This window comes from Camelus ferus, chromosome 19 (assembly GCF_009834535.1).
Source record: "Camelus ferus isolate YT-003-E chromosome 19, BCGSAC_Cfer_1.0, whole genome shotgun sequence".
Classification (NCBI taxonomy): Eukaryota; Metazoa; Chordata; class Mammalia; order Artiodactyla; family Camelidae; genus Camelus; species Camelus ferus.
In genome coordinates, this window is record NC_045714.1 from 7,912,300 (window position 1) to 7,933,239 (window position 20,940).

Sequence of the window (20,940 nt, forward strand, 5' to 3'; positions counted from 1 at the left end):
GTTCAAGATAAGGCAAAGAGATCTCAAGATTGCTACCAGCCTCTGTTGCAGATTACTTTTCAGGGCGTTTTCCCTACTTAGGACAGGAAGAAAATCCACTGGTTTTTTGAATAGAGGTCTCCCTTTTTTAATGTCTTGTCTTAGGATGGAAATAGCCATCTCTTGAGCCCTGAGGACATCTTGTTTTCCATGAGTTCATTCGTTTCTGTAACATCCTGAGACGCCAGGCTGGACACTGAGGATGCTAATAGGACCATACAGGTCCCTCCCTTGAGAGAGAGAACCACGACGCAGGGGACAAGAAGAAGCAGACGCACCATTTCAGTACCTGGGAGTGGGTGGCACAGGCCCTCACAGGAGCGGCATTCAGCCTTGTCGGCAGAAAACCCAAATTACTTCTTTACGCCATTAATAAGCATTTATTCAGCCCACTCCGTATACTGAACTTCGTCAAAGAGACTAGAAAAGATATGACAATAGTAAGGGCTTACATAGGTTGAGAAATCACCTGGCACTTTTCCAGGTGTCCATTTTAACTGTCTGTGCTCGAATTGTCTGCCCTCTTCCTGGGCTTCCCCCCTGGACCCTGAACTCCCCCAGTGCAGACCCTGTGTTTATCAGAACACGACTCGGGGTCTGGCCCACCATGGGTGGACATTACACGTGCATTGACTGGCTTTCCAAGAATTACAGGTCAGATGTTGGAGATTGAAGGGTGACAGCCATGCGAGAGCCATACGCGTAGCACGTGCGCCCTCAGAGCTGTCACGATTCAGAAGAATGAAACTGAGCCCAGTGCCTCTCACAGAGTGAGCAGCTGTTACTTATCTGTCGAATATCCCCAGAAGAGAAGATGTTATTTGATTGTCTAAAAGGTTAGTGAACTTGCTTTGAGACTCAGATTGGCAAGAAGCTTGGGAAATACTACAGTTACTATGCCAGCGTGGTGGTATTTTGAACTTTTTCCCTTATAAAATTACTGCTGTGTGCTAATGTCACTCTGACAACAAATAAAATTCATGGTAGATGAAAACAGAAGCCATTTTTCAAAAGTCAATATTTTTCTTATTTTACCTGAATTACTCAACTTAAACCTTTAAAACTTTTAATGACTTTCAGCTTTTTTTTTCCCTTCAAGAGTATATCAAAATGGAAAATCTTTATATTCTACAAAAACATCTTTCAAATCTTCCCCCTTCATTTGTTAGAGCAGTGTGCAGTCTTTTATCTTCAAGCTTTTTTCTGGTCATCATAAAATTCCCCTCAGCCATTACCAGGAGACTGGCCGCTGGAAACTGTTGGAGACTGGGTCTTAAACACGATGTAAGAGCTGGCTTCAGGCAGAGTTGTAGGTTTTCCCCACTGTCAAAAGCAAGTTACTGGTCAATAAGTTTTAAATTGGTGCTAAGACTTCTGTTACTAGAAACCTGTTTTTCTCACATTGATGGTTTTTTCCCACTGTCTTGGAGAATGAACAGTCTTGGTGGCCCATCAACAGAGATCAATAGGACCGCTCATTCATTTATTGGACGTGTTTATTAGGTGCCTCTGCAGTCAGACACTGTAGCAGGTTCTGGGATTATGTGGAACCAAACAGCATCCCTACTTCCAGGGAACTGACCTTCTAGTGGAAGAAGGTCATAAACAAATAAAAATATGTTATGTCAGAGGCTGACAAGTGCTACCTGTGTGGTAGATGCTTGGTGGAGTTAGGGTGGGGGGGTGGATAAAAGCTACATAATGATGTGCCCCCGAGAACTTGAAAATTGAAGGAAAGGTCACCAATCCGTGGTGGGGGAAGGCGGCTCCCCTAAACACACCAGTCAGAAAACTGAGGGTTCAATCAAGATTCTCAGCTGTACCTGACAGACCCTACATCAGCTAACAGAAAAGAAATTGATTAAATATTATTATATGGTTCATAGAATCACCCAGAGGTATAGGGAATCAGATCTGAAGGCCACACACCCAGGTGGTGCCCAGTTCAAAGCCAGGACCACGGTGTGGAACCATCCCTGCACCGGCAATGCGCACAGACCCCCGCCTCTCACCTCCCGTGCAGAACATTTACTTTCCCCGCAGGAGCTCTGAAACAGCCTCTGAGGTGCAGGTGCTTTTGACCTTGTCGGCATAGAGGCTGCCCCGCACCTGCTTCCTCCTGGTGGACCTTCTGAATCAGAGCCTTACATCGTTTGCTGGGTCTGCTGGGTGGACCCGGAGCCCAGTGCCTGTGTGTCAGCTACAGGAAAGGCTGGCGGCCACGTTTCTGATTTCTGCCTGAGGGATGCCCTTCCTTCCAGTCAAGTTATGGCTGTGTTGACCCTGCGGCACAGACTATGTTATTGGTTTTTAAGAGAAAACTATGTGCCACAGAAATATGATCAATTTGGCATTTTTTTAAGAAAAAGAAAAGGTTCAGAATTTTGTCAGGGTGCATCCAAAATTATCCACAGGAAGGGACATCTTGGCAGCTGCACACTGAATGTCTGGCCTAGAATGGGAAGAAGTCTCCTGTGTAATAATATTAATAGTAATAAATACCAATACTGAGGCTCTGGGAGATTTAGACTGTGAGGCAAGTGTGATTCTGGTCCACACGTTGTGGACGAGGAAACGGGAGCGCTGGGCTGCTAAGTCTACACATACAGGTGATACAGGAGGGTCGAGTCTGGGCTGATCTGTGCCTTAAACATCCGCACTGGCAATGAGAGCCAGTTCATTTGGAGCATTTCTGAGCAATCGTAACAGCTTCCCTAGCCTCTCACAAGCTCTTCCCAAAGTCCATCTGAATTCCATCCCCTGGCCAGCAAAAGCCCCTTTCTGACCATAACTTGCTTTCCCACCCTGGATGGGTACTAACAGTATCTACATTATCCAGAACAGTCTCTGACAACTTATTGAGGGTTTATGTTATGTCAGGCTCTACCGCATTTGCCCATTTAATCTCCCCAACAACACTACCGTCTTCATTCTCAGATTCAGACTGAGTCTTAGAGAGTTGAAGGAACTTGGCCAAGGTCACACAGCTAGTTAAGTGGCAGAGCTGGACTCAAAGCCACATGCATCTGTCACTGCATCCTTCTTATTTGTCCCCTCGCAGACATGGAATCAGGGACACCTTTAGCTCACCGTGCATTCTCATCATTGGCTCATTTACAGTCAATATTTTAATTAGGTAGGTGGATAGTTTCAATGATGTAAGAATCACCATTAAAAACAAAAACAAGACTTGAAACCCACACCCATTTAGCCAAAGCTCACTCTCTTTTAACGCTGATTATGAGTATTTTTCATCTCTGTGGCATTTCTGTAAGTTTTCCATATAAATTAGTACATGAGGATTCCAAGGCAGACTTGGGTCTCCTGCACCTTGCAGGGAACAGGAGGCTGAGCAGTCTTGGCTGTCATTCCATGCGAAGGGGTACCACTGAGAAGTGTGATGGGGAAGCGTCTGGAACCGGGCTGCCTGGTCCTGGATCCTGCTCTGCCCCTTCTCAGCTCTGTGCCCAGTGGTAGGCTGCTGAGTGGTTAACAACTGGTTCCCCAAGGAGAACCGAGCCCTGATTTGCAGCATTTGCCGATTTCTGTGGTGTCAGCTCTGCCGCCGTGGGAAGAGATGCACACAGGGGCTCTCGTGAGCTCCTGCGGGCTGAGACGAGCTGGGTCCTGCACACTTACTTGCAGCAAGTCACTGAGCAAAAGGTGGGTGCCTACCTCAAAGGTTCTTAGAAGGATTTATGATGACGACAGAACGCGGAAAAGCAGTTAGCACTGTGTCTGCCCCCGCTGTGGGTGCTCACTAAATGCCATTTGCTGATCCTGTTAGGTGGAATCCTACCGTCTGGTACCTCAGCTCCGTTATCTTAAATACAATAATAAAATGCTTCCCTACCCTCTTTCACAGGATTATTGTAAACATCATGTGACATAATCTACATCAGCTGCAAAGGAAAGTTACAAACTTAAAAAAAAGAAATAGAATATTTTGTTAAAGTCAAGTCAAAACCCAGAGAATGAACTTCTGCTGAGCAAAAATTTTACAACTGAACCCTAATTTTTAGTTCTTCTGTCACCATTTTTTCCTGCATTTTCAGGCTCCCCTCAGTTCCTGATACTAATTCCCATTCAGAAGCTGTTTAATTGGTGGGGAGGGGGTCCTGGAAACTCACCAGCTCAGTGAAAAATTCAGTCCTTCAAGAGGTTCTGAGTTTAAGTCTTTTTGATCTTTTACCCCTCAATCCTCTAATCCTTTTTGTGAGGAGTCTTCAATTATCCCTCTTTTTAGTTCTTATTTTTCAACTTTCCTTTTGAAAAGCGGGATTTGCATCATGTCTTAAAGGTGAAGGCAGCATAAAACCTTCCTTCAACAACGCTGCTTTGGCTGATAAAGACTCCAGTCCTCTCTGTTGCTGGCGGCTCCACTGGGACATTCTCTCAGGCTCACTCAGCTCTTTGCTCAGCCCTCCCTGTGATCTTGGAGCAATGTTGAAGGACATCATCCTGGTGTTTTCCACTTAGCGTATTTCTGCTCAGTCATCGGGTCTGGGTTTTGTTCTTACTCCCTACTGATACATAGAAAGGCTTGCCTAATGCTTCTCCACCTCAAATTCATAGTCATTGGTCATTGGTGTGACCATTCACGCCCGTGGTCACAGGTCATTTCCGTTCACAAGCAGAGCCAGGCCCCCAGATTGCAAGATAGCACAGTGGTCACAGGCATGTGTCCTGCAGTCCAGATCCTCCCGGTCCAATCTCGACCCTGCACCTTTCTAGATGTGAATTCTGGGTAAACAACGTAAATGCTCCGTGTTCAGGTTTTCCTATAAAAACTTGGATAACAATACCCTCTGCCTCAAGGTGTAGTAAAGAAGTTAAGTGAGTTAATAAATATATAAAGAATTTAATTTACATTGTAAAATGATTATAAATCAATAAAAAATGTTAAAAAAAAAAAGAATCTAATTTACACTATGTCCTGGCTAACACTAAACATTTAAAAAGTGTTAGCTATTATTATCAGAAAGCCGTGTTTCTCTAATTTCACTTAAGTGAAGTTCATACTTTTGGCCATATCTGCATACCCCCTTGTGATAGTATTTACTTATCATAAACACTTTTATTAAGGAAGAAATTTAACTAATCACTAGCCTTAATGGAAAACCAGTGTCACTTACCCAAGAAAAGGAACTAATGGTAAAAAAAAAAAAAAAAAAAATAGGTAGATGATGATAGGTTGATAGACAGACAGACAGACAGAGGAGAGACAGAGAGAGATGAAGTGCCAGCTAGACAAAGTTTTTACATCTGGCCGGACCCTGACACCTGCCTATGTCTTGGATCTGAGCTCTTCTTTCTCCCTGTTGTGATCGAGGTCAGGAAGTATTATTCGTGAGAGGTTAAGGATTTGGACTTGAGACTCAAACTAAGACTTTCATTTGGAGGTTAGAAGAAAATCTAAAATAGGGCCATCTTTCACTCTATAGTTCTATTTTTTATTGCTGAGTTGATGAACCTCTTAAAAGCTTCTGCCCTCCACCCAGTGGTGTGCACCCCACACTTTGGCTAAGATGGGGCTGCAGGATTCGTTAACACTCAGTTCTGAAATGACTGCAAAAACCGCTGAGTAGTTTGATGGATGTTGTTCTTGAAGACTGTTTCTCCTTTCAAGCTTAGTTCTCAGTATCCAGACGTCCCGTCTCCAGTTCTTCTTTGTGAGTTTTTTGGATCTAGGCCTGGGGTCATGTCTTCTCCGAAGTCCAGAGATTGATGTCTTGTTGAGAATTTGGAATTTTCTCTAGACAGCCCACCTCCTGGATCGAGGAAAAGATCAGACATCACACATGAGCAAAATAGTGTGATTATGTAATCTGGTTGCTCTAAAGTTTTATTATTAAAAGACTGTAACCTGTCTTTTTAGCATGAGCACCCAACATGCAATATGCCTGCAGTTTCCAATGTTTAAGAATTGAGCCCCTTCTAATTAAGCACTGTAGTGTTATCTCCCACATGGATCAGTTCACCAAGATGAGTGAAGTGCTGTTTAAAACAGCTAGGCCAGCTGGGCAAGCACTTCGGGGATGTCTCAACTCCAGCCCTTTCCCTCCCACGTTCTCTATCTTCTTCTGAAAACAAAGTCTCTGAAATATCTTTGCCCCTTAGCATAACTTGAGTTTGTTCTGTTCTTCCTTGGTCTGAGGTCAAAGTCATCTTCCTAGAAGCTCCTTTATATTCTTGGTCCAAGGCTAAGGTTAGAGTGATATGAACCCAGAAATACAGCTCTTATCTTTTCCCTGTTCAAGGCAATTGAAGGCTTTGCGTAGTCACTCGGGCTTCTCACGCGCGCTTTGGATACTTGCCCCAAGCAAAGGAGCTGAGATGAAACCAAGTTTGGGAATTTCTGCAAGTCCAGGGACTCCCTCCTCAACCCCAAAATGGACTTCAGAGTCTGCTTGTTCTACAGATGAGAAGAATGAAGCACAAAGAGGAAAATGATTTGCTCAAAGCAAACCCAGGGTCTTTGATTCCCAATCCATTTACCCCAGACAACTGCGAGACAGAGAAAAAGCACATGAAATTTACATCCTCCCCGCTCCCCTGTAATACCCTGTCCTAAGGCCCTTAATGATTTGGCCACACTGGCAGTTTATATCACCTTATCTCTAGAGTTACCATGTTTTTATAATTTCCTCCCTCTACCATAGATTTCAGTATACTAAGAACTAGCAGGGGGAATGATGTCAGGAAATAAATTCACTGTAATGATAAAGCCTCAAATTCAGAAACATTAAGGGAAATTAATTCAATGAGAGAGGTCATAGAGTCCTGATACAATTTCTAATCTGTCAACCACAGCATCACTTGGGCTAGTCATTGCCAAGAGGTAGCAGTTTCAATAATCTGGTTTGAATCTAGGCTCCATCACTTCTTAACTGTGTGACCTTGAGCAAGATTTAAACTAGTCCAAGCCCCAGTTTACTCACCTGTCAAATGGAGACAGTAATAGTATCTACTTCCTGAGGCTGTTGTGAGGATTAAATGTTGTAATTAGACCCATGCTTGACAGACTGAAAACACTAAATAAATGTTGTCTGTAATTATCATGTGACCTGTGAACAGCTCTCACACCCTGGATCGTCTGCTGTAGACTTTAATGGCCTCTTCATATATCAAAGGGTTGGCTATGACATTACACTAAATGTTGAAGCTAATTCTTGCGCTCTCCTCTCCAGGCAGGCAAGCAGGAAAAACAGTGTAGCCATGAAAGGGCCCCTTAGGTGGATGGGCTTGGGCTCTGTTCCTCCGACCCCTTTCCGCCACAGTGCTGTTGTGGGGACCCGCCTCCTTAGAGGTCTCGTTCATGCAAAATCTATAACCTCACCCTTTTTCTCCCAAGTAGAAGAACATTTATACATTCATTCAGACAAATATTTACTGAAGACCTGCCAGATGCCGGGTACTCTGCTATGCACGGGGCCGTCCACAGACGAGCTCTCCTGGCTCTTACATTCTAGAGGAAACGGGCGACAACCCGCAAGTGAGCAAAACCGCAGGACCACTTCTAGAGCGGTGCTACAAAGGGTATCAGGCGCGGCCCTAAGGCAGAGAACGGCTTAGGTGGCACGGGTTGCCGTGTGGGTCGCACAGGTGGGCTCCCCAGACAGAGCCGTTCAGAGGGCCCGCTCTGACGAAGTGCCCTTTCGGCTGAGCCATAAATAATAAGAAAGAACCAGTTTCAGAAATCTGGGGAAGAAGGTTGCAGGCAAAGGCAAAAATAAGTCTCTGATGCAAGAAAGGGTATGGCTTATCTGAGCAACAGAAAATGGGACGAGCATTGGGGCAAGGAAGATGAGGTCGGGGAGCTGGGCGGCTACCGAAAGGGAGGTGCTGAGAAGGCGCTGGAGCGTGAGCCCAGGACTGGCAGCCTCTGGGCTACCCTTGGAGCGGGTACGTCGAAATGCCACTGAGGGAGGGGAGCAGTGGTACAAGGAAATGTAGAATCTAGTCTCTCTTTTTTTCTCAAAGCCAAATAAAGAGTCTTATTTCAGTCCTTAAAAAGGACTGATCACAGAGTGCTTGCAACACACCCGGTAACTGTCCACGACTTCTGTTTCCTTCTTGAGAATCGCTCACGGGAGCCTGGCTGTCTCAAGAGGGTCTGTGGGGGTCATTCTGTGGCTTCCAGGTGGACTCTCCCTACACCTGTGAAGCACGCAACCGCGCCAGTCGGCGGTGACACAGTCCCGGTCTCAGGATGGACAGGATGGAGGGAGGCTTGGAACCTGGGAACCGCCTTATTCCCGGGCAGGCCCCCAACTTAACCGAGGACCCCATCCGTTCCCTAAAAGAGATAAGCCGCCCCCTGTCTTACGACAGAACTGTAGTGTTTGAACACAATTTGGAGTAGTCCCACTAACAGGGTCAAGAAAAAACTGAGGCGACTAGTCAATTAATCAAATAAGTCACAGCCCCCCAAAGAGTTTATGTAAAATAACTTGAGCTGCTGTTTTCCCCTTAAATTATAGTAACTCATCGGCTCACCACATAACATGATGAGTCCCACCTAATTATAATAAATAAGTCCCCCCATAAAAATATATTCCACATAAATATTGTGGATCTGATCCCCGTACAGATATATTGTACTATAAAATAGGTTAATGTGTTTTCCCTTTATTTTGCTCATTTAAAAATAGGTTCTATTTTTATTTTTTCCATCCCACACATAACTGCTCTATCTTTTGGGTCATTTTGTTGTTCACGCTGTCTTTCTTTTTTTTTTTAAGTACAGTCAGTTACAATGTATCAATTTCTGGTGCACAGCACAATGTCCCAGTCATGCACATATATACATATATTCGTTTTCATTCTTTTTTTCATTAAAGGTTATTACAAGATATTGAACATAGCTCCCTGTGCTGTACAGAAGAAACTTTTTAAAATCTATTTTTTTATGTAGTGGCTAACATTCGTAAATCTCAAACTCCCGAATTCATCGCTTTGTCTTTCTTGTTTGTCTTTAATTCTAAGACTAATAGATTATTCTCCACCCCACTCCAACCCAATTTTGCTTTCTTGATTCTCTCAATTGCTAAATAATTAGTCAGTATAGTGTCACGATATGTACGGAGCCCAACAGAGAAGCAGTCTTTGGCTTTTGGCACAGCTCAACAAGTGAGTTCTCAGTATTGAAGTTTGAATTTTGGCTGCATGTCCTTATTTGCTGGTAAACATCTAAGAATCTAATTAGGTGACTACAACTTGGGAGTTCTTATGTGGACAATTCATTCTGCACCATAATACCCAGATTCCAGGGGACACCGACTTCTAAACATGACACAGAGATTGTTAGAGGGTGACGTGAGGGCATATTTTTGGCTTAAAAACTTAATCTTAAAAGGTAAAATAAACTAAAATATTTAAAAAAAAAAAAAAAAAGACTAAAGCACGCTTTCCTCTCCTGGGTTTTATCTCCTTTTCTTCCCCCGTGCTGTTCAGCTAATTCCCTGCCAGGGAAGGATTGCTGTAACCAAGCCATTACACAAAGACATGCCAAAGACACTTTCAAATAAAGTGTTTATTTCTCTCAACAACAGAGCCAGCAATTTTCAGATTTTCGTTAAGTGCAGCCCCCAGCGAACCCTCACAGACTTCCACATTTTGGTAGATTCTGAGCATTGTTTTGCAATGGTCTTTAGGAGAAGGGGTCGGGGGGTGGGAAGCACAGCAAATGTCCAACCTCAGGATGTATTCAAGGGGCCTTCAAGTCACTGCCAATTCAGGATCTGCAAAATCACTGCAGCTCTTACCACCCAATCTATGCCTTTTAAGGTCAGAAGTATCATTAAATCACGCAGGACATCTTGTTCTGTTCAAGTTCCTTTTCATTTTCCCATCCCGATGGCAGTTGCTCAAACTTCTCCAGAAAGGGAGAAGTTTTGAAGTTCACCTGGAAGAGATTTTCTTGACAAAAGATTTGAAGTGTTCGTGTTTTCTTTCTTTTCTTCATCATCTTTTTTTTTTAATCTGAAACTTTAATATTTTTGATCTCTAATACATAAGCTACAACAAGTTATTCCCCCCCTCCCCTGAACCCTGCCTTCTCTTTCTTCTAAAATGTCTGGCATCTGCCTGTGTTGGTCTGGTTTTGGTGGGTGGGTGAGTGAGTATCATTAGCCTCAGATCAGCTCCACACATCAGTCAAAGTCATTAGCTGGTCAAACAATCTAACTTCAAATTCGCTTTTGAGAGGCCAAGTGTTGAGCCCTAGAGCTTCAGGCAGTCCTCTTTGGGGATTTGGAGAGAAAGCGGGGAGGCACGAAGGGGTCCGGGTCTGCCATTTGAGCCCTTTGTCCCAGGAGAAGGTGTTGTGTGTATTTGGTTTTGTGGATTAAATAGCTCTAAGGGTAGGAGGAACTGCAGACAGGGGTTTCTAAAAGGCGAAAAAAGAAATAAATATTAGAAACCATGTGATTTAGCAGAAGGAATTCGAATTTGAGAATCAACAAGACTAAGGTTCAAATTCCATCTTTCCCAATGACCTGGGGGCCTTGGGCAGACCGCTTACCCTCTCTAAGTCTTATTTTCCTCAACTGTAAAATGAACATTAAAAAATACCTACCCTACTGGTTTGCCAGGAGAATTAAGAATTTGGTGACAATATTCTCAGGTTGCAGTCGATGCTCAATAAATGTTAGACTCTTCCCATCCGCCAAGTCAGACAAAACCTTAAATATTTATACATGCAGAACACGTCAGCCAAACTCCACAGAAACAAGATGGCAAAAGGCAAAAACCACACTCCCTAGAGGAGCAACAGATAAGCGTTTGCAAAGAGCAGTTTCTCCCCCATGGGCGTCCCTTCCTTAGTTACTCGGCGACTTTAGTCCCATCATCTCTAAAAGCACAGTGCCGCCTTCAGCCCCCAACTTTCAGATTTTCTAAAAAAGGAAGCTTCTCTTAGGAGACAATTCACCTTTGTGGCAGGCCATTTGAGGGAGGAAAAGTATCTGTTTTAAAAGGCACCCCAGCCAAGGTGAAAACAGCTCCCGTTTAGCACTCGGAGATGAGACTATCATAATATTTAAATCAGTTCTGAGAACTTTCTTTGAAAAGGAAAAGGGGGAAGAGATCCACCAGTTGCCTACCCGAGGGGCCAGGGGAGTCCAGTTACCATAGAGACTCAGTGCCGGCAAACGGTATTGGAGAGCAGATTGGTGTCTGTTAATTTTTTTTTTTTTATTTGTAATTTATGTGTGTTGGCTCATTCTCCGAGCCAGTCCAGATTTTCCTGTTTACCTGCCATCCTGCATGATGTGAGTGAGGAATGACAATGCCAGGTTTCAGCCGTTTCTTCAATTTGTAAACATTATTGCGGGTCAGAAGGACAGCGGAGAACACATGGAGAAGTCCGTGCACTTAATTTTTGGAAAAGGCTTGGGGACAATTGCGTGGGGACTGCTGAGAGGGGAGAAGAGCCTTGCGAAATTCTTTACGACGATCCAGAAAGAGTTCTGAGACCTGTCTGAGTCATAAATTCTGGTTTCATAGAACCTTTTTAATGACTCATTATAATTCCTCAGTGAATACAAAAAATAACATGGAACCCTTTCTATCAACCTGTGGCAAACACGATCCTTGCACACAAATTGTGTTGGCCCAGACTTCTAAGTAACTAGACTTCCCAGCAGTGCACGGGTGCTAGGTGGGAAAGTGGACATTAACGGTGTTCCTCGATCCCTCCTCACACTTCCCTGGGATTTGGCTTTGGGAAAAAGTCAGTCCCTCTGACAATTAAGTGGAGACAGTTCCATATCCTCAAGAAAGGAGTAAGGAGATGAATACTTTATAGACACCATCCGTTAGTCTCAGTGAGCCGTGGATGAAGAAAGGCAAGCCCTCGCGATGGGCTTCAGTGGATGACAACTAATAAATACTCATTTCCATAAAATTTAAATGAACGCAGTAAAATCTACCTCTTGCTGTGCAAGAACCCCATCTCATTACTCAAAATAGCAGCAATGTAATTACCAGAAGCCACACCCTCCACGCCGAGGTGGCTGGTGGTGAAGTCATAACTAATTTCCACACACGCGGCCACCGCGGTAGTAACACTAAGTACCTAGGCTCTTCCAGTTCTTTCTGCTCTAGGCCATATCTCCTTCCAACCACATGCACCTTATAAAATAATAATTTTCAAATGCAGGGCTGCATTTTGATTAGCCCAAAGACATAGCAAAGATTCCTTTTTCTTTCAGCGCACACAGGCAACAGACCCAACACTTAAATACTTAAAAACGGCGTGTGCAGTAAGAAAATTTCAAAACTTTAAACACCCACAGAGACGGACTGATGTGCCACCCCAGCTGAGTTTCGCATCCTCTTTGCATTTTAAATGACCTTTAAGCAATGATGAGCTCTGTCTCATTGAGACTTAATTGCTTAATTAGAGAAGCCATTTTCCGTAGACAAATATTTCCTTTAAAACTCATCTTCTAATTTTGCAAAGGCTTCGTTGGATTTTAGGCAGAATTGGAAACTGTTCCACATCTTCATCTTCAACAGCAAAACTGGAGAGCGGTTTAAACAGTACTGAGATGAACTGTATTTTCCTGTGAAGACTGAGAGTATCTCAGAGAGCTACTCCACAGGGTTTGCAGTCAACTGAAATGTTTTCAGTCGGTAGAGATATGCCTTCACTTCCACACCATCTTAAAATTCAGAGCCCTCTTGGAATTTCTGTGAGTTTCCAGATACTTTTTCCCTTCGTCCCTTCTGGTTATGATAGGGAGGCACTAGGGGATGGTGATTGAGAACAGAGATGCTGAGGTCAGACTGCCTAGAATGAACTATTGTGTGACCTCGGACAAGATAAGTAAGCTTCTTGTTCCTCAGTGTCCCCAGCTGTGAAATAAAGGAAGTAATAGATCCTACTTTACACAATCATTGTGATGATTAAAGAAGTTAAACTTTCAAGCACTTCAAACAGGGCTTGCCATGTAGTAAATGTTGAAAAAACAAGTTGGCTCTTATTATTTCTTTTACTTCTGCAGAATTCCTTCTTCCCACTCTTTTCTTGGTGGTGACTCCTTTATCACGTCCCTCGAGTTGACACAAGGTGGGCTCAGCCCTTCTCCTTAATTATTGATCACCTTCAACCTCTACATACTATAATTCAAACAACATATCTAGTGGTGAAGTTCTATACAAGGTGGAGGTGATTAGAGTAAATCATTTAAATTTAGTTTTTGAGATCCCTCTGATTATAACATATCTGTTGTACCAAACATTATACTACTTGTAGCATGTATAATATTATAGTATAATTGAAAAGTCCCTTAGCCCACCAAGTTGTTTCTCTTCCTCACCAACTCACTGCCCCTTGGGGGAAAAAAAGCAAAACAAAACAAAAAACTTCCCTCTTAATTATGCAGACCCATATAATTCTTTGCCCCAAACCTAAACACAGCTCCCAACTGATTTCGCACAGCAAAGATCTGTTAATGAACTCTTTAAAAACTGCTGATACTACCTAGTGGATCCTATTTTTGTCTGCCCTCCATCAATCTGGGAACAGAAAAGGGAGTGGGTGGAGCTATGTGAATTCTGCTCCCCCAGGAGAAGGCCACTGTCTGCTCCAGTGTTAAAGAACCGCTTCTTGTTCATCCTTTCCTTCCAATGCAGTGGTCATCAGCCCCTCCAGAGAAAGGGAGGCTTGCGATGTGTAGATGGGAAGTGTGGATTTCTTGCTGCTGAATGCCTCTGCTTGTCAGCTGCACGCACGATGCCAAGGGTGCCTGAACTGGGGCACTCTGCGCCATCCCAGACGAGAGAGCGTGACAGGACATGTGAGAAAGGCTCCTTCACAGATTTCAGGCCACCAAAAATTCTCTTGGCTCCCCAGCCCCATACTCTCTGCTCTGGTTTTCAGTTGGCAACAAAGAGATGCCTTGAAGATCTCTCCTCGAACATGATTTAATCTCAGGGTCTGGTTCCTCACTGGGCATCAGACATGTGCAATATAAAAATGTGTTTGGCTGCAAGTAACAGAGGACCCAGGTTTCATGGGTCTCAAACAGAAGGTCTGTTCTGTCTCACCTAATAACAGGCAGCTGCCCTGGAGTGTCTGGTCCTCAACCACTTAAGGGTCCCTGTAGTTCTTGTGGGATTCTTTCCCGTTGTACTTGTCACCGTAGTCTTAGAGCCTCACCCACCCCCCAACCCTGGGAGCATCACACCTGTGTGCAAGGCAAGGAGGCTGGCAAGGGGCACCCCTCTGCTCATTTGCTCTTCTAGCCAGAAAAGCAACTCTTTTCTTGGACCATCCCTTCCCCCCTTAAAAAAAATTCCATAAGCATCTTATTTCCCAGAAAAGCGTGCTTGGCCATACCTAGATGAATGTGAGGCTGAGAAATGAGTATTTTGCTCTTCCAGCCCCTGCAGTAGAGGAAGTGGGAGGGCTGGGAGGCAAGGTGGTAATGACTGGAATTAGGTCTCCGGTGGGGTCAGCCACACCAGAGAAAGAGAGGTCTGAGATTTATAGACGTGAAGTGCCTGATTTCTTATTGCTGAATCCCTCTGCTTATCAGACACACAATGCCAAGAGTCTGCACAAAACCTTGGGAAGGAAAAAAAAAAATCAGTTAAATATTTAGATGATTTGCCGACATGGGGAACTTGCCGTTGGCAGCAAAGATTTATTAAACAGGCTACAAAACAAGATGTCATTAAACAGTTTGAAAGCATGCCCTCGTAATTAAGAAAGGAGAAGGTTTCTAATCTGGGTAATGAAATCTGTGGCTCAGATGAGCATTCATTTTATTAATATTTATTGCGCACCTACTGTGTGCCAGGTACGGCAGGGGCTGACCCCAGGCAACGGAACAAAGCGGGTCCCTTCTGCCAAACCTACTGGTAATAATAGCTATCACTTACTGCGTACTGATGCTGTGCCAAGCAACGTGCTAAGCATTTTGCAGAGCAACGGTTTACCCGCTCGACAACTCTTAAGAAGTAGGAATCATTGCCCTCAACTCAGACATGGGGTGAGCAATCGTCTCAGTTTATCTGGACTGAGAGGTTTCCCAGGACACAGGACTTTCAGTGCTGAACCAGGGAAGTCCCGGGCACAGCTGCTTAGACTTGAGAAAAGTGGGGCTGAGTGCAATTAAATGACCTCCCCAAGGACACACGACGAGCGCGCCGCGCTCCTAGAATCCAGTCGGATGCTGCTCGTTGCCAGGCCCCCTGCCCCTCCCGGGCTGCAGCCTAACTCCTAAACCTTGTCTTGAACCCAGAACTCTTACGGCCTCCCCTTCCCTGCCTCTTCCATCCTGCCTCCTGCTGCTTCTCTCAGCTTGAGCACAAAAAACACAGGTTCTCTTTTTTTTTTGAGCCACAGAGCACGGAAAAGCCCCACCCGCAGCGGATGCACTTGGGTGGTCTTTCAAGGGCCAGCACCACCGAGTAACAGCAGCTCTGTTCTGACCCTGCAGCACACAGGCCGCTGCCCTCTGGGCCCCTTCTCCAGGCCATTAGTGTTTAATTGCCTACAGACTGTTCCTCAGCCCTGGTTGCACATTAACGTCACCTGGGGAGCTTTTACAACATACTGAAGCCAGGAGCGTTCAAAACAGAATCTCCAAGAGCAGGCCTGCATGTAGAAATTTTTTACCCTTGTAAAAATTGAGTTTATCTTATCTACAGGAGAGCGCATAAATATTGAGTGCAAAGTTCAATGGATTTTACATATATTCGCACCCACGTAACCACCCCCCAGATCAAAATATGGACCATTTCCAGCTCTCCACGAGACCCCCTTATGGGCATAAATATATTTTTTAAACCCTCCGAGGTTATCTGAACGTGTGATCAGATCTGAGGGCTACTGGTTTAGGGCCCAAACTCTCCGTGGTCTGAGATGCTCCTTGTCTCCCAGGATAGCGGTGGCTGCATGTCCCCCTCTCAGTGGACACAGAAGAGAATAACCCTTAGTGCGGCCCCTTGTATTTACACGCAGTATATTTACACCCACGACACGGCGAGCGCCTTGAAGGCAGAAACTACATCTCGCCAAGAGCCCAGCAAAGTGCGTGACTTACCAGATGGGGAAAAAAAAGAATAAATAGACACGTGTCATGGGGAGTCCTGCTTGGTCTCCACTTAGAGGGTTATGGGAGGTTCTCGGAGAGGGCAACGCAGCATTGAGTCCCCTTTTTCCGTGTCTGCTTTTTTTTTCTTTGACCTGAGAAGGGCGAGTTCGAGAAAGCGTCGATTCTGGGTCTTGTTCTCTCGCAGAGTGCCCGCTCGGCCTGGGCCCAGGTGACACCAGTGATGCGCAGTGTAATTCTGCGGTGTTGAAAGCCAGTGTCAACTGCCAAATGGGGACAGGCAGGGCGTCTCGGCCGTGACATGTGCGTGTGTGGGTGTGTGTGCGTGCGTGTGTGTGTGTGTGCGTGCGTGCACACACGTGCAGCCGGGAAGTAAGCCGAGGACTCAGGGAAATTGATGTTGTACCAGCAAAAGGCCACTGACACTTAGGAGTGATCCGTGTCGGAGGCACGTCTCGCTGCCCTGGGTCACCGGGGGAGGCCTTTTTTTTTTTCTATGTATAGAATGTACAGAAAAATATGTATTCTTGCCTGGAGGGCAGTTAAAAAGATTTATTGTGTCAGCATCCCCAGATCATTTGTATGTTGTTCTGCCCACATGCTTTATTCATAATGTCTATTTTATTCTCTTTTATTTTGTCAAGTTGGTGTTCAATACTGCTGCTTTCGTCCTAGAAAATGACCCATTATCAGAGCAAGGCTACATGGCTGTGGTGAAACGCAAGTGGATTGTTGGGCAAACTTAAACATCTGGAGCGGGTTTAAGCAGCTGGGAGGGCTTCAGGGTTTGGGCTTCAGATTTATTATGATGTTGTCCCTGGAACCTTGCATTGAGGAGGGGGAGAGGAGGAGACAGTGGGGTTTAACCATGATGGAAAACTTGGGGGCACAAGACTGAAGGACATTGCAGATCTTGGCATGAGGGGAGGACCAACAGGAGAGACAGAGAAGACTCACATCACATCATCCCACAAAATGGCTAATAGAGAAAATACAAATTACTTGCTTTTCATGGATTCTCTGAGCAGCTCAGAGGTCTTGGGAAATGACTGCTGTGAGTCAAGGGCCCTGTACTCATTTCAAAGAACGCCGTCCTGTTGCTGTCAGGCTACTTCAAGAAGTGTTTCAGCTCTGAATTGGGTTCTGGAGTCCAGATGTGAGAATTGGAGGCCATTAAGCTCTTCCGCCTGCCCTCCCTCCCCACTCCCTTCCCAGCACAGACATGCAAAGCTTTTTATCAAAAACATGTAGAAGAAAGCATTATTTAAAGAGAAAGGAGAAGGAAAGGGGAAGGGAAAGGAGAAAGAAAAGGAAAAGAAAGGGAAGAAGGAAGAATTGAAGGAAGGAAAGAAGGAGAAAAAAATTGCACATTAGAAAAACGTCAGGGAAGCATCTTTTATTTCCTAAGAAGGTGGTTTACAAATAAGAAAACATTATTCTCTGGGGCAACTAGCATGATGTGTATTTTACATACGTCTCTCATATTAGCATGCTACCAGGAGAATGACATCACCATGTTATTCCTTGTTCCTCAGCTGTGTCTGCCTGGCCTTTGCAAGGCAAGTCCAGCCGTGCGACAGTGTTGGATCTCAGTGCACAAAGCTTCCTCTCGTTCAACATTACTTGAGAATAGAAGGAATATGAACCCCCTTCCCTTCAACACTTCTTTCCACCTGGAAGGGAGTTTTGATCATGATGAGGTGGTGGGCCTTTCTTTAGTGTGTTCTGTGAAGCACTAGTCCCAAAACTCAGGGGAGAGGTCACAATCAAATAACTTTGGAGAACGCTGCTGACTCCACCTCTGTATTGGACATTCTCAATGGACATGAGCACATTAATAGCTCTGAGGGGTCCTGAAGTTAAAAAAAAAAAATCCTATTAAGAAACGCTGTTTCACTCAGCATCCCTCAACTGTGTTTGACCACAGAAGTTTTTTCTCCACCTAGAATCCTTTAAAACAAGTGTTGCAAAGAACATGCTTTGAAACAAGCCAAGGGCTCAGGAGACAGAAGACCCGAGTAAAGACTAAAGCTCTCTTACCAGCTAGTCCAACTTTCCCTTTTTCAGATGGGAATGGAGTAACAGAAGTCATATTGTCTGTGGAGGGTCACAGAGGCAGAATCAGAACCACGTCACCCAGGACACATGCATTCACCCCTGTTTCCCTGTCACTATGAAACCAGAGCAGAGGTTCTCAGTTGGTAGGTCTTGAAGAAGTCACAGATGTGTCCCCAGATTCTGATTAATGTGTGTATTCATTGACTTAATACAATGCATGTGTATTATTTCAGTTTCTGTGCATTAGGAATCCAGGTTCACGTTAGCTGGGTCGCAAGATTGCAGTGCAGGTGTTGGCCAGGGCTGCCGTCTCATCAGAGGCTCAACTGGGGAAAGAGTTGCTTCCAAGCTCCCCTAGATTCTAGGCAGAATTTACTTCCCTGCAGCTCTAGGACTTAGGGATTGCCAGCTGTTTCCTGGTGGCCACCCACAGCTCCCAGAGGCCACCCACAACTTTCCTTGCCATGTGGAGTTCACTAATCCAGTCACTGATTTCGTCAAAGCCAGGAAGGGAGAGAGTCTCTTGCAAGATGAAAGTCACAATTCTATGAGTCATAATCATGGAAGTGACATCTCATCACCCTCACCATATTCTGTTGTTTAAGAGAAAGACACAAGTCCTGGCCACACTTAAGGGAAGGGAACCACACTTGGGGCATAGATGCCAGGAGATGGGGATCATCTTAAGAGTCTCTCTGCCATGATGTGCAAACTTTATTTTTGCTACAAATGAGTATACTGTTACAGAGATATCTGGTCAGGTGGAACGTTAGGTTGAGATGATCATCTGAAATGCTATAAAGCAAAATGTACCTTGCAACAAGATAAAAGTGAGAATTGCGGCACAGAGTAGAATTTCATCTCACAAGGTGTAAACTTCCAAAAGCAGCTCATAAGAGGAAAATTGCCCATCACCCAATTTACCATTAAAAATCCCTTATGCCATCCATAAAGCAGGTGCACTAATTCTTGGGTATTACTGTCTGGTGCATTACCTTAAACTGTAATTCTTCTGCTAGTGGAAGTCTAAAACTCATTCAGCCAGACTGAAGGAAAGTCCATACTCAGAATCTGGGCATCCAGACCATCCTGTCTTAAAGTCATTTCCTAACAAGTAAAGAGAATATGGATGAAGGCTACTGAAGCATTCCTTCTGGCCTCCAGAGATGATTCCTTTCTGTTTATAAGTAAGTGTCAGAAACTTTGTAACATGCTAATGGACTTGTTTTGTTGTTGAGGCTTAAATGAGATAATATGTACACCTGAAACAAGTCCTCCCTGAGTCTGGCACCTGTTAGGCATTCAGTGAAAGTTGGCAGACTTTGAATGTATGCCTTGATAATACACAAATACACATACAGTCTTTTGAAGAGATGTGGGGAACTTGGCCACATGCGTCCTGCTTGTCCAAGTTGGCGTTTCCTCCTGTAAGTCCCCCGAGACTCCTGTCCTCATGTGCATTGGGCTTATTTACCTTCATGGGGTGAGGTTTCTACAGTCTGTTTTATTTATTATTATTTGAATGAGTCTTACGAAGACAGTTTACCAAGAATGATGGAACTCCATTCAAAGGTAATGTAATAATAAGGGAATACAGTTGTTTGTGGCGGGAGAAGCAGTGAGTATGTCTCATGAGTATATAAGAGAGTCAGGGCAGGGCAGGAGACATTCCCTCTGAGACAAGGGGATGCTGGAAGGCGCCCTAGTGTGTAGCACGATCACTGTGAGCACACTTACAAATCCTGGGAAACGTGCACACACTACCATGGTGACTGCCTCGGACGAATCACTACCTTGATCGGTTTAGGCTGAGTTTGCCATCAGCATTACTAGCTTTTGATGGCATGTCACACACCCCAAACAAAACCCTGCATTGCAGGGAATGTTTTCCTATCCTTCCTGCCCTAAATAGAATTCAGGTTCCAAGTCTGGTGTCAAAAATTCAAAAGCTGCAGGAGCCAGGCCCATAGGTAGCTGAAAAGAGCAGGCAGAAGACGAGAGAGAGGGAGACGGAGCAGGAACGGCAAGCAATCGCTCGATCTCTGCAAAGACATTGGAATTTGGATTCTTCTCCGGACACCATGTGGATGAAACAGAGCAGGCCTGCAGCTGGGTCCCTGCAATGAGCACACAGTTCCACGTTCTTAAGGGCCTGCTGGTGGCAAAGTCTGTTTATGTTGTCCTCCAAACCCTAGATTTTTAAAAAGGGAAATATTGTTACCCGGCATGGAAACAAGATAGTACATTTTGTGTCGGTCTGACCGCATTGAATCATTTCACATTTTCGGTAATACGACGTTCGCTCTAGAACTTGCAGCCGCAAACCTCCAGGCGGGGTTAGGAAGAGGTTAGATTCTTTTTCCATTATTTTTCCATGAAGGACCGTCTCTCAGTAACTCTCACTACTGTTATCCCATCTGGTTATAAGTGAAATACAGATTCAGAATATCATTTTTATCTGCACATATTTAAAATGTAATGTCCAAATATTATGCTGTTTGAAAAGAGACACCTGTCCGAAAAATTCCCAGGAAGGTTTTAGAGAGTGCACTTAAGCTCAGATTTAGACACAAGTAAAGCTCATTTTTCATTTGGTAGAAACCTCAGAGTAGCCAAGACTTGGAATACATGCCGAGCGTTTTGCAAATACAGTGATGCCTCATTTGTCTGACGTGGACTGTTCCACGTAAATGCGTTTCCACATAACTGAAGCTTGTCCCTTTGCCCATCAAATCATATATTTATTTTAGCCATTTTGCATAGGAATATTCCTGAG

General features: G+C 44.5%; 1 protein-coding gene across 10 annotated transcripts in view; it reads left to right on the forward strand.

Moving 5' to 3' along the window:
- TSHZ2 (teashirt zinc finger homeobox 2) overlaps positions 1-20,940 on the forward strand; it is a 410,600-nt gene that overhangs the window by 269,483 nt on the left and 120,177 nt on the right. For 2 of the 10 annotated variants that reach the window (XM_032461395.1, XM_032461401.1), the window contains exon 3: positions 145-5,245. The exons of the other annotated variants lie outside the window; for them this stretch is intronic. Coding sequence is in view for 1 of the 2 variants with exons in the window: in XM_032461401.1 (XP_032317292.1) it covers positions 145-146 (2 nt within the window). In the remaining variant the exon portion in view is untranslated. Of the gene's footprint in view, positions 1-144; positions 5,246-20,940 lie in introns of those variants that run through there. 10 annotated transcript variants of the gene reach the window in all.